The 18,345-nt window shown below is 42.7% G+C and overlaps 1 protein-coding gene across 9 annotated transcripts in view; it reads right to left on the bottom strand.

Annotated features, from left to right (window-relative positions):
- The window catches only part of TNFAIP8 (TNF alpha induced protein 8), a 122,893-nt gene that overhangs the window by 36,147 nt on the left and 68,401 nt on the right, over nt 1–18,345 (bottom strand). Inside the window, exon 1 of one of the 9 annotated variants that reach the window (XM_082378491.1) lies at nt 2,608–2,664. The exons of 7 other annotated variants lie outside the window; for them this stretch is intronic. In XM_082378491.1, the coding sequence (XP_082234617.1) occupies nt 2,608–2,644 (37 nt within the window). In that variant the 5' untranslated portion in view covers nt 2,645–2,664. Of the gene's footprint in view, nt 1–1,909; nt 2,244–2,607; nt 2,665–18,345 lie in introns of those variants that run through there. One more of the 9 variants, XM_082378490.1, reaches the window with a different exon arrangement.

Raw genomic sequence — 18,345 nt, 5'->3', positions numbered from 1 at the left:
TCCTTTCTGAGTGGTGGTAGCTAAATGGAGGGTTCTAGATCACAGCCAACAACCAGTCTTGCCAGAACTGCCAGGGACACACACACACACACACACAACACACATATACACAGACACTCATCCTTTATTTCCTGGCAGAAGCTACCATGATTCCATTTGTTAATGAAGTATTTATTCAATCTCCCTCAAGAGTTATTCCATATCCTACCCTAACTGCCATCAATTTAAAACTCTAGCGCCTCATATTATTTTAAAAGAAACATTCTGAGCTTTCTGTAAAAAGCAGAGGCAGGATAATTTGCTACAGATCTGTAAAATGTAAATGATGGCAAGTGGAGGGATAAGGTGAGGAACAAGGTGGGGTGCACATTAAAAGACCTCTTCACACTCCAGTTTTCAGGCTTGCAATGGGTGAGCTGGGAAGGAGAGAAGAATGTGGTTGCTGCTAGAAGAATGTATCATAGGCTTTGGGATACTGTTTTTCCACTTTCTCCCCACTCCCTTTTTTTCAAAAGAAAAAAACATGCCTGGGAGAAAAATACCAATGTAAGTGCTACTCGTAATTCATATAAAAGTTCACCACCGGATTCGCTCAGCCCGTTTCCTATTTGCCTCCGACTACTTGTGACTTACGTAAATTGCTGTCTAAAAGACAGAACAGAAAAGCCTCCATCAGCACAAAGCTCCGTCAGGACAGACTCCTCGGCAGCAAGGAAACATTAATCCCCCAAACTCCACATCAAGCTCAAAAACAATACTCCTGGCTGTCATTTTTCATTCACACCAGCCCCATATTTCTATTAAACAAGCCTGTTCTTATTGACTGCTTCCTTCACACAGCATAATAAAGTAAACGTCAGCCCACAGAGACTACATCTTGAAACACAGGACTTTACTTTGGGGATGGGACTCAGTAAAAGAAGAGGACAAGTTTCAAAGGCTCTCCCTGACTGATATCTACCAAATGGGGAAATGATGGGGCTCCTTTCTGTTCCTCACGCTCCCAGAGCTGCTGTGATTGACTTGAAATTTACCAGATTCCCAAGAGGCTGCTTGAAAAAGAAAAGAAATTTCACAATCTTGAACAGTCCCCCAACTATCCCTACTCCTACCTCAACTTACAAGAGGACTTTTGTATACATAAAGTTTCAGGAAACAAAGCATACAAACACTCACACACAAATAAACTCCCCGAACTAACAGCAGCGTATAATTGTGTTTTGGTTGGAGCTTTTCCAGCCCTGTCACCCGCTCTGTTAGGAGTAAATGAAACCCTTTGCTTTGGCAAAGTTGGAAACAGACAAACTCTCCTCAGTTTCAAGCTGCACAAGGCCTCCCTCATCTCTCAGCCCCCTTAAAGCCTCCAACAAAATAAATTCACTGCTGAACAGCCAACAAGAAAATAAAAACAAAAAACAAAAAACCAACCTATTCCCCAAATAAAGATCTTTCACTTCTCTCCCCCACGCAGCTTCCCCTTTTAGCCGGAAACACACAACGTTTCCAATTTCTGAAACCCTTTTTCAGGAGACCCTTGACTCTTAAGGCTCTTCCAGGGGATCCGGCTTTCGGCTGTCCCGATGCAGGCAGGCAGCGCTCTTCCAAGTACATTTTGCGTTCTTAGAGTCAATACTGGGGCTGTTTCGTTTCCAGAGAAATCTAGAAAGCAGCTTCTAGTGGGCTGGCTGAGCTGGGTCCGACTCTTCCTCCCCTCCCCTTTGAACGGCCGCGGGGTGAGAAGGGTCCAGGATTCGGCACATTCGGCTCTAACTGAGCGGCGAAGGCGCAGGGAGAGCGGACAAAGTACCCATCGCTCACTTTTAAATTCCCATCTGCTCCCCTACTCCGCCCTACTTCCACATTCCTCCGCAGAATCTGGCGGGGCCCCCCAGCAAAATCAAACTCGTACCTTCCTTCGATTCTTCTGCTTCGGAGTGCATGGTGTCAGGGTAAGCGGCGGCAGAAGCGACTGCCACTGACATGGACGAGCTGCAAATTTGCTTGGCAGCCCAAACCCGCACACGACGGAAAATAAAAGGAAGGAAAGCCACTAAAATCAAAACCTCCGCGGGGCGGGAGAGCTGGTTTTGGTGCAGGGATTTTCAGGGGGAAAGTTCTGCAAGAGTGACGAATCGCGTCTCAGCTGGGCGGCGGGAGTCCGCCCCCGGGGCGCGCGCCCCAGCCCGTCGCCGGCGACCTGGCGGCTGGTGGCCGGGCGCACGCAGGTGGGGCTGACTTTGTGGAGGGGCCGGGCAGAGGGGTGCCGGCCGCCAGGACCCCGGACGAGCCATGCCTGGTAAACCAATGTGCAGGGAAGAAAAAAGACCCATCTCGGCGCGCGCTGCTGTTTTACATAAGGCATAAATGCACACGCAGTCCAAAGAATGCTTCTCCATCTTTAGCTTACATTTTTCGACGCCCATTTAACTTTCTGTGTCTTGGGGTTTTATACGCCCAAAATGAAGGATTTTAAAGCTGCTCGGTTTTATACGTTATTTTTGTAGGAAAGTAACGTGGATATTGGTCCATGTGCCTGGAAGGTACCTGCTTCACAAGCCCAAGAGGGGGGCCTTTATCAGAAAGTGGGGTGTAGCCTCCACCCCTTACCTTTGTGCAGGAAAAGCAGACAAGGAGGCTTTCTCATTCCGTATAACCCGGGCGAGCACTCCTACTCAAACCGCAACCCGGGAGCATTAACTCCTCTGCAGTTACGCAAGGGCCATCCCCCAGACGGAGGGGGCGATTCCCTCCCCGCGCTAATTGCAACTACCATGGATAAATTCCTTCCAAAAAGCCGAAAGAGGAGGCGTGGGTGGGGAGGTAGTCAGGCCTTTGAAATGCTGATAGAATAAAGAGGCTGGAGAGCCTGGAGAACAGATCTCAATTCTGCCCCCTGGTCGGGTCCACAAGCTCCCACAACCGGCTGAGAGGAAGACGTCTTAGCTTTGTGAAACCTTAATTTTTCCTTCGGAGAATGGGAGACCAGAGCTGCCACCGACATACCTGTCTTATTGAGGTATTTTGCAGAGCATTAGTTTTATTACCAATCTAAGGCAACAGGTCCTCAAATAACATACCTGAAAGATCCAATTGGAAACTGTGAGAAAAGTTACATTCTTTTAATAAATTTATTTTCCAGCTGCTTTCTTTTTCTTCATTTCCCTTTTTTTTTTAATATGGGCAAAAAACAAGAAGAGAGGCCCTATAGTAAATTTAATGAAAAGAATATACAACAGATATAAAGAATCTGAATTAAGATTTAGTTCTGCCATTTATTATTTGTATGACCTTGAGCAAATTACTTCTCTGGGCCTCCCCTTTCTCATCTGGAAAATGAGGATTAATAAATTTTATTTACTTCACAAATTTATGTTTGGTATTGAAGAAGGTAATATAAGCAAAAAGTGATATGAAAACCATAAAATCCTCCACAGATTATTACAAACTACCGCCACCATTAAAAGTAAATTTTTGTAAAAGATATTCTTGGGTTTTATTTCAGTATTGGGTTTGAACAGAAAAGAAGCGTTTATGCTATTCACAAGCAGTGAAGGCTATTGTAAATATTAATATAAGGCCTAGATATTAAATCAGTTCCTACTGCTGAGTGATTCTAACATGCTTAAGACACCAAGAAGAATTTTATCTCAATTCTACTAAAAGGGCAGGATGATGAGAGGAAGACATAGCCAGTCAGAAAGGAGAAAAGAGGAGAAACATCTGGAAAATATCAGTATTGTGGAGCTTCCCGGAAACTGACCTCACCACCAAAAGGGTAACAGGCTGCACCCTTCCAAAAATCGCAGTTAACTACGAGGTCTCCCCTGCCACACATCCTGAGCCGCTAGGATGCATACCTTCACTCTGTAACTTCAGACTTACGGAGGAGACATGAAGGTCATTCTGAACCCAAAGAAAAGCTCCCTTACCGGTCAGAAGCGACCTTTCCTGTCTCATCCAAGGAATCATTCTGGAAGCCTCCCCACCTCACCCCACAGGCGCCATCTGTCCTTGCCCTCCCCCATGGCAGCCCAGACTTCCACAGATGTCTGCCAGGAGCCCTGCAGGATCTCACCAGGGCTGTGAACTACATAAAGATAGCTCCCATTCATCTATAATTGGAGTAAGATGCAACACCTTTTCAAGGTGATGATTACGCAGATTCACACAACCCAAAGTCCAGGCCCCATCAGCCACAGGAAGGACTCACTTTTACCTTCTTCCTTCAGAAAGTGCCCCCATAAGAATGATTTATGAAATGTCCTCCTGCAAGTCCAATTATGTACAAACCACATAAGGTGTGTTAAAGTACACATCCTAATGTCCAACTTGTTTTACACTGGGTTCACAAAAAGGCCTTCAGCTCCACTCAGTTTAGCAGAGGAGAGCAACTGCTGAATGAGCAGTTCAAGCGCTGCTGTGTCAGCCTCCTAATTCAATTTAGAGTCGTTTTAGCAGCTAGGCTGATCTTTGAACTTTCGCTGGGATCCTCAGGAAACCTGGCAAAAAACTTTTGTATTTAAATGCAGTCCAGAAGTCACCTTGGGGAACAATGTCCTGATCTAGCTCAAGTGCAAGGCAGGCTCAGTATATTTTAAAAGATTGTATCACAGCCTCTCTCCATCTTCTTTAGTATCCAAAATTCCAGATATTCTAGGACCTCTCCATATGAAAATGTCCATGTCCTTCTCAGAAGTTCTACAGAAGTGTGTTTCACTGTTTGTAAGCATTTATTTCTTTGTTTTGTGGTTAACTGTAAATTTATCTAAATCTCCTTAACCACCTAAAAGAAGAAACCAGCTGACTGTGTTAGTAAAATAAGGTATTAGTTCAGTGTCTGCCTCTAATTAGCTCTTTCCAACTTCTTATTTCACTCCTCTGAACTACAACTGTATAATATATAACACGAGGATGTCAGCTAAAATGGTGTATATATTTTGTATGTGTTCTATGAAATCATCAAAAAAACTACCCAAGGGTTTCTATGTTTATTTTTTCCACAACACTCTCTATATACTAGCCTAAAAATAGTATCTATTCAATAAATATTCAATGAATAAGAAAAAAAAGAAAAAAAAGAATGGTGACAAAGGGCAGCTGATTCTCTGGGGTTTCCCTGGTTGTCTACGCTAACAGACAGATACTAGATCAGTCACTTCGTCTTGATTTTGCTCTGTTTTCAAAAGGAGATTAGTTACTTTTTAGCCCTAGTAAATATGCTCCAGTACATCACAATGATTTGTTATCTCCTGTAAGTGCAACCTGTTCACTTCTGTACGTTTAGGAAACACTCCACCACCTCTTAGTGTGGCTTGGAATACGCTCTGAAGTCACAACAACAATCTCTTACAGACCACCTGATACAAAATAGCAACTAAGTTAGCAGCACTTCTCATTTAATACCAAACTGCTTTTAAATACTATGTTGAACTTCTACCCATGCCCAACAGTGGCTCTCCCACCTTCTGTATCAAGATGGGAGAGTTACAGTGCTGGCTAAGATTCTGTTTTTTTGTTTGTTTGGTTTTTTTTCATTCAGTCAGTCATTATCGAATATTTACATGTGTCACATGTAAAAGGGCTCTGCTCACATGGAGCTTACTGGCATAATTTTGGTAATTTTGACCAGAGACTTAAAGAGTTCAACTTTCCAAGTGATCTTGGTTCTAAGGAAGGTTTATTAACACCACCTCTCAACTGAACTTTATATAGAACAGCAGAAACATGTCCTCTTAAATTATACCTCAGTAAAGCTGTTGGGAAAATGCCTGGGCTTTGGACCTCTTGCTTACAGTGGCCCAGATGTCTGCTAAGAACAGGGGAGGGCAGCAAGTGTTCAGACTTACACAGAAGAGAAGCCAGCAGAATTGGGAAGAGAAGGTACAGTTCATTCAGGAGGTACCACATACTCTGCTCCCATTCAAGAATGTTGTAAGTTCTCTGCAGTGAAAACGACTAAGCATCTCTGTCAATTTGTTATAGACTTAACAGCTTCTAGGTCATAAGAATACCATGCCACAGAAATGGTCATTTCATCAATATTTTTATTTCTACCCTGCTGACAAGAGACTGAATCTGTATAAACAACATTTTAGGTCAGGGGGAAAAAAAGGAGTTGTTTACTTGGTATAAAAAGTGGCTTTCTTCTATTTGAGGCTTTCCTCGCCTTTTCTTCTGTTATTTATGTCTACACCCTTGAGAGTCTTTAAAGGCTTCCATGATCTATATATAAAGTTGGCTTTCAAGCCCTCTCCTCACAGAAGGATCTATGTTCTTGGTCTCACCTGGTTAGGGCTGCAGGCTTTGCATCCTTCTCCTCCTCCTCACACATTCTCTTGCATTTAACCTTCCAAAAGAGGGGTGGGGCTAAATGGGTGTCTCGCCAGAGCCCCTGCCTGGCCCAGGTGATCTCACTCTTCTCCCTTAAGAAAGTTTTATTTACCAAAAGTGGAGAAAGGGCCATTCAAATGACAGTGGAGGTTCCTTACACACCTTCTCAGGAGGCCAAGCCCTGAGCCTCAAGTGGCCTCCTGCTTATGCACTGCTGGTACCGGGAGGAGGTGGGGGAGACTGGGGGGCAGGGACAGAACTGCTGTGAATCAACGAAGAAGGCTGAGGATAAGTGTGGAGACGGAGGATGGGGAAAGCTGCCTCCCAGGGCCCTGCCTGGGAGTCTGAAGTTTGCTCTGGGTAAACCCTCTCCTCATTCTTCCCTATGGCATTTTCAGTGTATCCTCCAGACTCACTAATGCTCTGGGTGTGAGTGGTTAATTCTGAGGGAATGGGAAGAAGTGCTGACATCTGGGGTGAGTGCACACAGGGAGACGACAACACATCTGGGAGACACTTGTTTCCTAGACTATCAGTGTTTGCTTTTATTTCTCTCCTAAGAAATCTTCCTTGCTAAAAACTTTTAGCAGATGATGAAACACACACACACACACACACACACACACACTCAAAATCAGGTCTGAAAATACTATCTGAAGAATTTATGTCTTTGGGTCTTTCTTTTGTAATACTTAGCTATGATGCCTTGCATTTATATATGTTTTATTCAGACTTCTCAGTTCCCTTGGGTCACTATACTCATTTTACAGATATGTAATTAAAGAAAGGGAGGTTATACAATTTGCTCAAGGTCACAAAAGTAAGTAATAATGTTTCTGAGACTGCAGTAAATGAAAACCAGGCCTCCTGTTTCCTATATCCAGACTTTCTCACTCTATTAAACTACTCATGTAAAATTCAAGTCCTTTATTTTGCAGAAGAATAATTCAAAGATTGCTATACTGGAAGATTCTCAAAAAGTTTGAGCTGGTCATGATTCTAGGATGGAATGCTCAAATCACTCTGATCAAATGCTTAGATCACAGCCTCAAATCAAAGCTATTCCATTCCTGATATTCAATGCTTTAAATAAACCATAAGTTTAATAGCGTCTATTTATTCAGCTACATGAAACTACAGATCTTTTTTTTTCTTTTTTAAATTAAAAGTTCGGTCAGGACTCTGACTAAACCTCCTTGGATGTGAGGTTGCCAGGAGCAGAGAAGAGAACACCAGACTCAATGTGGGAGAACTGGGCCTGATTACCACAAACTCAGTAAGCACTGCCTCATTTACATTAGGATTTTATTTTTCTATTCATTCTTCTATCACTTTTCTTCTAAAAATGAGCAAGCCATTTAACCTCTCTGAGCTTCTGTTTGCACATCTGTAAAATGGGGATAATGCCACTTATTTCACAAGGTAGCAACTATAAAAATATGAGTCAAGAATGTGACAAAGCACTGAAAATTATGAAGTCCCCCTCATCACTTTTCCAAATACTTTCATGAAAAAGGCCAGATTATTTTAGGTTGTGGAGCATCTATTTGGAAGCCCTAAATGCTGGCCCTACAGAAGGTCCAGATAGGTGTGGCAATTTAATGTGTGTGGTCCAGCGATGGAAAGTGAAAATAAAAGGGCCGAACCTCACTGTGCGCAGGTTAATGGGGTCAACGTGGGATAACCTGAGAGGGGCTACAGAAGGGATTCACCAGGAAGAAAAGAGGCAGGGCTGAGACTGGGCCCAGAAGGCAGTGCCACACCTGACCTATGCATCCCTGGCTTATCTTCAGAAAAGGAGCAGGAGGAAAAAGTGATCAATGATCATAGTCACAGAAACTCAGGCTTGGAATTGACCTTAGAGGTCATTTACTCTAATCCTCTACCTGGCTGTGAAGCAATATCCTAGACACGTCACAGGCAGCAAGCATTCATCCAGAATCTCCTTGATTACTTCTATTAACAGAGCCTCACTCCTTTAACAGGGTCCCACTTCCTCTCTAATCATTAGAAAGTTCCTCCTTATAATGAAGTGAAGTTCAAGTTTAAGGGCAGTAATATTCAAACTACTTCCACTCTAACCACTACCTTTACTGCTTACAGCAAGGAAATACTTTTATGATGAGATAAAGATTTTTTTAACTGAATTTTCTTTTTCAACAGCCTACTGGAGACCCCCTCGTATTGGCTAGTGATTGCAGTCGAATGCAATGTGAGACAGTTATGCAACTTTCCAGGGCTGGCCACACATCTGCTATTGATTATCATGAAGAATTCAGAAGCAAGCAGCTTTGCTTGAGGCGGCAGCAGTGACAATCTCTTTCTCTTCCGTGTGTTCACTCTAAGGGGGTAGAAAAGGATGCCAAGACAGGCTGGGTAGTGTCCCTACTTGATCACATCTGAGCAGTTAAGATCTTTATCGGGATTTCTGAACAAACTTTTGAAATCCACAAGAAAACGGAAGTAGTGCTCATATGTGGAATTTGGACCATAGACTCCTGGTCTGAGAGCTGTTTGAAAGTCTAATCCATTCCAAGTTGTCATATTTGGATTTTAACATTGAGTTTCTGACATGGGTAGATTCTCTGTTAAGTTAATATTCGTGCCAACTCGTCACTGTTTAAGAGACAGAAAACGCTGGGGTGTGAAGCTACAGGGCTAGACAGGCTTGCCAGGTGAAAGCAGCCAAGGCTGAAACTCAGCAGACAAACTCAGCAGGTGATGAAAATGTGAACCAAAGCAGAACTTATCCAAACAGGGTTTCAGGAGGAAAAGGGAGGCTGTTTTGCAGGTAGCACTGAAAGGCATGGATCAGAAGTTTTTCCTTTTGAATAGGTCAGATTACAAAGCTTAAGTTATTCAGCTTCGCCTTAAAGAAGAGCTATAGAAATAGGTACCAGTTATGATTCACGAAACTGTAAACATCACCAAAATGAATGTATTTTCTGGGAAAGTGGTGACATGAACAGTATGCCTGCCTACCTACCTAAAAAAGGTCTGATTAAGTCCATTCATTTCCTCGTAGAAACAGAAGAAAGCTACAAATCACTAACTTTTTAAATCTGAAAACTATTTCAAGAGAATTTTTACTACTGAATTCAGCAAAGTCCCATCGCATGCCATTCAACTTTCTCAAATTCAATTAGGTACCATCAGCCCAAAACAGACAGAAAGAGAGAGAAAAATAATAACCTAAATGGGGCATCAGCCACCATGAAATGATTTTATGCTGAAGAGTAAGCATGAGATGGAGCTGGGGCTTTGCTGGTCCCTCTCTGACCCTTGTCTCTGAATTGCCTCTCACACTGGGGGCATCTCATACACTGATGGTGAATGTCGTGGTTAAGGCTATGCATGTTTTTTTTTTTTTATGTCAAAGTACCTCTAAAGACAAGGCAACTATCCAATCTAGTCCGAAAGAAACAGGAACTTGTTCCAATGCTGGAGGAAACACTTACAATAAGTCCTATACTTACTGGAAGATGGTGTGTTATTCTCCAATCTGGTAACTTCCTAAAAGATTTTCAGAAACAATATTGACCCTATACAATTTTTACATTACACCTGACTCTTCTGTATTCTTAACCAAATCGGTACCTTAGATTCTCATATGTTAGAATGATGTGGTCAGAGTTGGTGAAAGAGACTCACAATTTGAGCCCTGAGATCCTCAGATTGTGTGCCATGGTGCCTGAGAGCACTACAGCAAACTCGAGGGGGTGTTGCAGGATATCTTAAATTTTTGAGGAAGACATAGCATTATTCCACATCCCTCAGACACTGCGTGAACTACTAGGTCAAGCCAGTTCACAGTGTAACATTAGACTGCTATATTTCTTTGGATGAGAGCATTTCTTTGCAAAGCTGGGTTGTTGGCAGTTGCTGTACTAAAAAGCAAATATTTTGTGAAAAGTAACGTGAAACAAGAAATTAGGATAGTGGAATACAATCTGATTTCAAGGTTTAAGAAGTTGTGAGGTGGCCAGTGATCAATTTATTGCCTCACAGCTCCAATTCACCCTCTGCAAAAATAAAGATGGAACTTTACGTATTTTTTCTTTGGCCAGCTGGTTCTACCCTAAGCTTTGTCAGTGGAGTGCCATGGAGAGACATTACAGGAAGAGGAACTTTTGTTTCCTGGTTCTGGTGTGCTCTTGCTGCAAGCTGCCTTATACAAGCATACATGGCTTCTCCAGCCCCCAGTTCCTGCAATGCAGGTACCTTCTTCAGCAGCTGGCTCCTGCTGTACGTGGTGGTCAGCACCAACCAGCCTCCGGCAGCTTCTGCTGGCATCCCCCGGCAGCTTCTGCGGGCATCCCCCTTAGGTGGTTTTGTAGAAGAGCCCCTCCAGTGAGAAACCTCCCCATGCACATTTCCTCGGCATCCTAGAGGATGGATTTCCAGCAAGTTCTACCAGCACAGCGCTACTGTGACTTCTCTGCCATCCAAGGAGCCAAGGCCAGCCATCCTCTCCCCGACAAGGTCTACAGTAGAAGAGAGGGCAAGTTTGGGTTTGGTGCCTTGTTTCAAACCCAGGGGAAGAGGCCGCTCTTTATGTTTCTTATTCCTCTGTTCTTCAGAATTCTCTTTACTTCCTAACAGCCAACCCTCATCAAAATGAATATTTCTTAAAAAAATTTTTTTTCTTTCTTATTACTGTTTTCAATTGTGGTAAAATGCACATCACATAAAATGTACCATCTTAGACGTTTTTAAGTGTACAGCTCAGTAGTATTAAGTACACATACATTGTTGTGCAAGCCTCACCACCATCCATCTCCAGAACTCTTTTCATCTTGCAAAACTGAAACTCTATACTCATTAACACTAACTCTCCATTATTCCCTCCCCTCAGCCCCTGGCAACCACCATCCTACATTCTCTCTCTGAATTTGACTACTCTAGGTACTTCATGTACGTGGAATTACTCAGTATTTGTCTTTTTTGTGACTGGTTTATTTCACTTAGTTAACGTCCTCAGGGTTCATCCATGTTGGAGCATGTGTCAGAACTTCCTTCCTTTTTAAAGCTGAATGATATTCCACTGTGTGTATATACCACATTTTGTTTCTTCCCTTCATCCATCAATGGACATTTGGGTTGCTTCTACGTTTTGGCTATCGTGAATAATGCTGCTATAAACATAGATATACAAATACATGTTCAAGTCCCTGTTTTCAACTCTTTGGGGTATATACCCAGAAGTGGAATTGCTAGGTCATATGGTAATTCTACTTTTAAGTTTTTAGGAGCCGCCATACTGTTTGCTAGCGAATATTTCTTTATATTAAACTTTCCTGTTCAAATTATCATGTGCTTTATCTCCTGATTGGATCCTGACTGAAACATGCAAGGCCCAACAGATGCACCCATTCCATTAGTAAGTAACTGGTGAAGAATGAAATAAAAACATTATTTTTTAACGTTTCACTTTATGTGTATTATTTTTTCACATGGCTACAAAGTTAATAGTACATAACTACTTATTAAGTTATGGGGACCTAAGCACTTCATAAGTGAAACTGTTTGGTACTTCTTGTATCCTAGAAATGATATGAAAAAATTACTGAGACACTAAGGGTTCCATGAGTAAAGATGTTGGGAACCTCTGCTCCAGCCTATATGTTTCCAGCTGCCCTTAGGACAAGTCTGCTTGGAAGGTTCCTTAGGCTCATCTTGGAAGGATACTCACCTAGGGAGTATCCTTATACTTGAAGGCACAGATAGATCCCTCCCCCACCCCCAGCATCTTGGTTTTCTTCATAATATTAAATTTGTTCTTACTCAGGCAAATGATGGCTAGAAACTTATGATTATCATTGACTTAGGCTGCTTTGTGTCCCCTTACTTCTAATCTAAGTCCCACAGTCAAAATGTTTCCCGAATAGCCCTTTTTCCCCTCCGTTCCCACAGCTGTTAGTCTAACTATCATCGCTAGCTGGTATTATCTAACAGATTCAAGCTGATTTCCCTTAAATGAGACCATGGGTTGAAAATTCAAATGCCCACTGAGGCTAGAAATACAATGATCCGTACCTGCCACAGTCCCTGCACACACGAAAGCGGCTGAGCTAAGCAGGCTATGGGCCAGGTACCCAGCATGCCAGCTGGAACAACGACCTCTCTCTCCCAAAGAAAGCGCTGGCAATGCAAGTGAGTGTAAATGACGCTACTAGTGGCAAAATCATGACTGCTCCCCACCCCATACACAAGTACACATGAATGATTTGAAAAGTAAGTAATCATTCAGAAACTTTGACACTTGTTTTCATTAACTGGAAATTACTGGAAACAAACCTTATGACACATCTTGTGCAGCCACACGGTTGGAACAGGCTGCAGGTCTATTTTTTCTGCTGTTACGCTCTTTTTTTTTTTTTTTTTTTAACCCCAAAGCCTAGCTCAGGTCTCAACTCCTCCATAAAGCCTACTGAAGCCCGCAGTGAACTTAACTTCCACTGTGAACTTCTAACACACTTAAAGCTGATACTCTGGATGTTAGTTGTCTTCTGAGGCAGATCTGTAAGCTATTTGGAACATAAGATTATATCTTGTGGGGTTTTTTTTTTTCTCCTTTCTAGAGAGTAGAACACACTGGATACTGTGAAGGCACTACATAACTAATAAAATAATCATTCAATCATTTCATAATATTGAATTATGACAACATGTAAGCATAAGCCTAATTTCTCCTTACCCCAAAAGTACGTTACAAGGAACTGTGTACATAAATATCTGTTATCTTCAAAGACAGAAAACAAGAAAATTTGCATTGCATCTGGAGAACTGAGGCTGGTAATCTGCAACAATCCAAAACTCTATCGGATAAAAAGCCAAGAAGAAAATAATTCTGACAGCTGCAAACCTTCTGTTTTACAACATGCACAGAATGGAGGCACTTCCTCTTAACATCCTCATAAACAGAGTGCTGAGCAAATGCAAACAGCCCCAGTAGAAGCCACTGGAGTCTAGGCTTCAACTAATGGATTGTGCTCATCTTTATAGAGGCAACCTCGCCAGCCCCCTAGCAAACCCACCACAGTTGTCCTAGGAGCCATGAATAAGATGGATTGAACAAAATTTCATTTCAGCTGATGGAATTTCCAGGGCCAGCAAGGTACCAACAGAAGCTGCCCACTTTAAAAGAGCAGCAGCCCCACCTTCCTCAGAGTGGGAATGCTGTTTCCTTTAAATTAAGAACTAACATCCGGCACCGGGCCACCTGAATAATATATACTAATAAACCCCAGAGGAAAATTCCAGACACCTCTTTTACTCAAGGCATGAAGTCCTCTGAGGTGATAAACATTCTATTAAGCAAGTCTCTTAGGAGCAAGTTTTCCCTCAGAGGCTGTTTGCATTTACAACATGCTCTGTTTTCTGAGGCCAATTTGGGATCCATTGTTGCACAATATGTAATTAATTTTGCCATCTGTTTTCTTGACGGATGGAATTAACCTGTGAATGTAGAAAGGCAGCACTTTGGTTGTCCCAAACATCCTGTTATCTGGACCAGAGGAAGGAAAAAGTATCCCACTTGGCCATAGCCCCAAATTCTGAACCAGCAACTCAGTTTAGTACCAAACAATTTATGTGTTTAAATTAAGCTATGTCTTAATATCATCAGCAATAATAAGTATACTTTATCAAACACCTACTATGTGCTAGGTATTATGCCACACACATTACAGAACATATCTCTACTCTTACGACATCTCAGCAAGGTGGTATATTCTAGCTCTTGCAGTGCTTCTGTATACATCACCACTGATCCTCATGATAATCCTGTAAGGAAGGAATCTTGGGTATTACTGGCTGCATCTGCTTCTGAAGAGGATACGGATCCTCAGAGAAATAAGTGGCTGGCCCAAGGTCACTTAGCTAGGACTGAATGTGAAGTGAGACTGGAATGCGGGTCCCTCTGACCTCATTCCATGCAACTTTTCTATATCTTAGGATGTGTCTGAATAAGCAGAGCACAGATCATTTTAATTCAAGGCAAATGTGCCATATGCTCCAAAAGAAGAGGAATATAGTGCAGTAAGAGAGGTCAGACAGCAAAGCCGACTCAGAGGCTCTGAGCCTGGCTGACTTGGAGGAAGGGGGAGCCAGACATGAATAGAAAAGGGGAAGTCCAGAGGAGGCACAGATGTGGCGGGGGGAATGTGGCTCCACTCACACATCTGAGTCTGAGCCTGAGCAGGACAACCAGTGTGGGGATGTGTTCTTCTACCAGACCAACTTCCCAGACAACCAGGGCTCTTCAGGGACTGCTGCTCTCCTACAGACCTCACAGCCTTTGATGAAAATATTTCTACAACAGATTGCATAGGACACCTCCTCTTCACTAAACAAAGGCTATGGAACATACTTCATTTTTGTCCTACAAAATAGACTATTGTTGCTAATTACACTAGTCTCTAATATATATATATATATATATATATATGGACCTACATTTTTCACTAAGCCTTGCCTAATAAATTTATCCTTTTTCATTGTCTTTACACCCGGTCAACAATTCCTACCCAATTTCAAGAGACAAGAAGAAGCATGTGATCAACATTTCACATTCTTTTTAACTGCTCTAGAAAGCCTGTCCTAATACATAGATCTACAGACAGATGTAACACCCTTAATACAGGAGAGTAATGTTTTCACAGGTGAGAGGAGGGACATTGGGTTCTAAAATCAGTAAAATGAAATTGCAAATGGTTAAAATTATCTTGAAAATTTCTTAAACGGCCCGCAAAGCATAGTACCATCTACACAGTTTTGTATCTACACAATACTTATCAATTCCTCTCTTAGGCTATGTTTCTCTACAGTTGCCAAACAGACGTTAAGTTCTTCCTCCATAATGATGATAAAATCATCACCACCAACTTGCCTGTTCTCCTGAACAACGTGTTTCCCATTCTGTTGGTGGTCAGAACCCTTAAAACTCATATGTTCCATTGGTTTCATCCATAGGTGACCCTGACTTCTTCAACATAAGCAATGCAGAGGGCTTCTGCCTGGTCATGAGTGGCTGAATGGGAATGGTCAGGATTTCCTGACACTTGTCTTCTTCTTCAGAGTCAGATATCATTTTTTATTGACAGTATCTAACAACCCCTCTACATCTTCTTTTTTTTTAATTAATTAATTAATTTATTTATTTATTTATTTATTTTTGGCTGTGTTGGGTCTTCGTTTCTGTGCGAGGGCTTTCTCTAGTTGCGGCAACTGGGGGCCACTCTTCATCGCGGTGCGGGGGCCAGTCTTCATCGCGGTGCGCGTGTCTTTCACTATCGCGGCCTTTCTTGTTGCGGAGCACAGGCTCCAGACGCGCAGGCTCAGTAATTGTGGCTCACGGGCCTAGTTGCTCCGCGGCATGTGGGATCTTCCCAGACCAGGGCTCGAACCCGTGTGCCCTGCATTGGCAGGCAGATTCTCAACCACTGCGCCACCAGGAAAGCTCTACATCTTCTAATTGGAGGTCCAAGGGACTTAGGGAGAACCAAAGGTTGATGGAAGAAGTCAGGGGTTCATCATCTGTTCTAGACAAAGCTGAAGACGTCACTGTTCAGATGTCATCTTCATTTATGTAGCTCTTCATTCTACAAATATTTATTGAGCATCTACTGTGTACACATATAAGGCAAATGGTGTAGATAAAACAACCGCGGTATCTGCTCTCACAAAGCCCGCAGTAGAGTGGGTGAGGGTGAAGAACACTAATTAGAATACAGTATGATAAGTGCAATAGCACAGAAGTACAGGGTGCTATGAAGACTCAGAGGACCAGTACCTAAATCGGACCTGGGGGAGGGAGTCATCAAGGAAGGCTTCCTGAAAAAAGTGATGCCTAAGCTAAAACTTGACAGTCAAGGAATTAGCCAAGGAAGGGGAGATGGGAGAGAAAAGAAGGAAGAACGGTTCCAGGTAGAGTTAACAGCATGTTTAACAGTCCACAGGTGAAAGAATAACTGAAAGGAAGATTAAAGAAAAAGCCAGTGGATATGAAAATCAACTGGCCACTGGGGATCTTTGAGAAAGACGATGTAGTAACAGAACTAGAGGTAAAAGCCAAATTGCAAGGGGTTGCAGAATAAACTGGTATTAAGGTAGTAGAAGAAGGACTGGTGGACTATTCACTTACGGAACCTCACTGAGAAGAGTAAGTTGGAAGAGTACTCTGAGGAGAAAACACCATCAACAGAACACGATTTTAGCACAGCTTGAATTGAGTGACTTTGCTGAAGGAATATTTAAGTTCACAAAGCTCTCCCACTGGCCAATACCAGACACAGGGAAGCTGGTGCCATCAATCTCTTACAAAAACACATTTGCAATAATTTGCATGGACTCTCACACAAGTTTAAATTATATTTAAAAAAAAATTAAAAATGAAGTCGAACCCCCTTCTCCAAGCTCAGTGGCTGGTGCTAGCCCAGCAGGTCTTACCTGAAATGGCAACACAAGGTGTTATCTCTAAGGCGCCTGGGAGGCTCCCAAGCCCCAAATTATCCTCTTAGCACTACAGGAAATACTCTCATTAGAGAGGCGGTACTTTGGGCTAAACTTTGCCCTATTTTCTGTTCTACCATCAGGTTCTTTTAAAAATACAAGCGTACCTTGGAGGAGAGGCCTGTGAATGACTAACATCTAAGAGTAAATGAACTCACTGGTTTCTTTGTTCCTTCACAGGGCATCCCAGGTGGTAGCAGGAATGCAGAAATTAAGAGTGTGGGGAGGGGGGAGGGGAGCAGAGGGTTGGGAAAAGAGTAAATGCAAGTTTATCCTATCCCCAACTCCACCCTGCTCGCTAACCTCCTGCCTGCCTCACACCAAGAAAAGGCGAAGAGGAGTAAACCCAGCAGACAACTTGCCAGGCAGGTGGGTGAGTTTCAAATGCTTGGGTTCCTTATCTTTAGTGATGTAAATTTTTCTAATGATGTAAAATACTCAGAATTGTTTTGACTGAGATTTCCAACTCGCTTCTCTAAATTGATTCCGCCTCCAAAGGCCACTGAACCAAAGAAATGATTTTCACTGAGGACATGGTTTCTTTTCAAGTATTTGCAATTTGTGGGTAAAAATTATGGTGGCCCACTTACCCCAGTGATAGCCAGTTTTCTAACCTAAGGTAAAAAGCTAAAATCTACTATAAAAACAAAAATACAAAAAGCTCACATCGATAAAATCTGGCATCTCTGAAGCTGAGCAAACATATCAATGAAAGCTGAAGTTAGCTGGCTTATAGCCCAAGAATCACAAACTGATAGCCTTAGGACTGAATCCAGCTCAGAGTTTTCTTGGGCCACGTAAGTTTTATTTTTCATCTGAACTTCAATGCCTTTAGATGAGAACTGTTCTCTGCAAGTTTGCCACAGGTCTCAAGACTTGCAACTGTTCATATAAAGCACTGCTTACGCACTGATACTTCTTGCCTGGTTCTTGTAGACATTTGAGTTTGGGACCACCGTTTTATGCAGACTGATGTTAAAAACAAACAACCTCTCCTACTGAGGTAGGGCTAACGTTTCAGAGCGGAGCATGTGTGGGTTGTTGAGTCATAGGATCACCAAAAAACAATAAACCACAACAGTGTGCAGCACCGCTTGCAATCAGACTCTTAACAAAACAGGAGACTGAAAACACCAGTGGGGCTCACTTGTCCCAGGATAAGCCACGTGACCATGGCTTTGAAACCACTTTTGAACAGAAGCATCTGCCACGAGTCACCGTCTGAACTCACTGCTCCCACAAGATCCCTGACATCTGGATGTCCCAGAACAGAAGGCTGGCAGCCAAAATCCAAGCCTGGCTTGGCAAAGGAAACAATCCCTCTATTCAGTGAGCTGTGGCTATACCACAGCATCTGTAGGATCCAACTAACAGCACTCAATTTGGAGCAATTCACACCCGGCGCTCAGCCAGTCAAGCCACTTGATGGCTATTTAAGACATTTATGACATGTAATACAGAAACTGTGCCATCACTTGTCTGTCCGTAAGTGCTGGCAAAGAG

Source organism: Balaenoptera borealis (genome assembly GCF_965194805.1).
Source record: "Balaenoptera borealis genome assembly, chromosome: 2".
NCBI classification, from domain to species: domain Eukaryota; kingdom Metazoa; phylum Chordata; class Mammalia; order Artiodactyla; family Balaenopteridae; genus Balaenoptera; species Balaenoptera borealis.
Note: the sequence above shows the minus strand (reverse complement) of the source record. Positions and strands in the feature narration are given on the sequence as shown.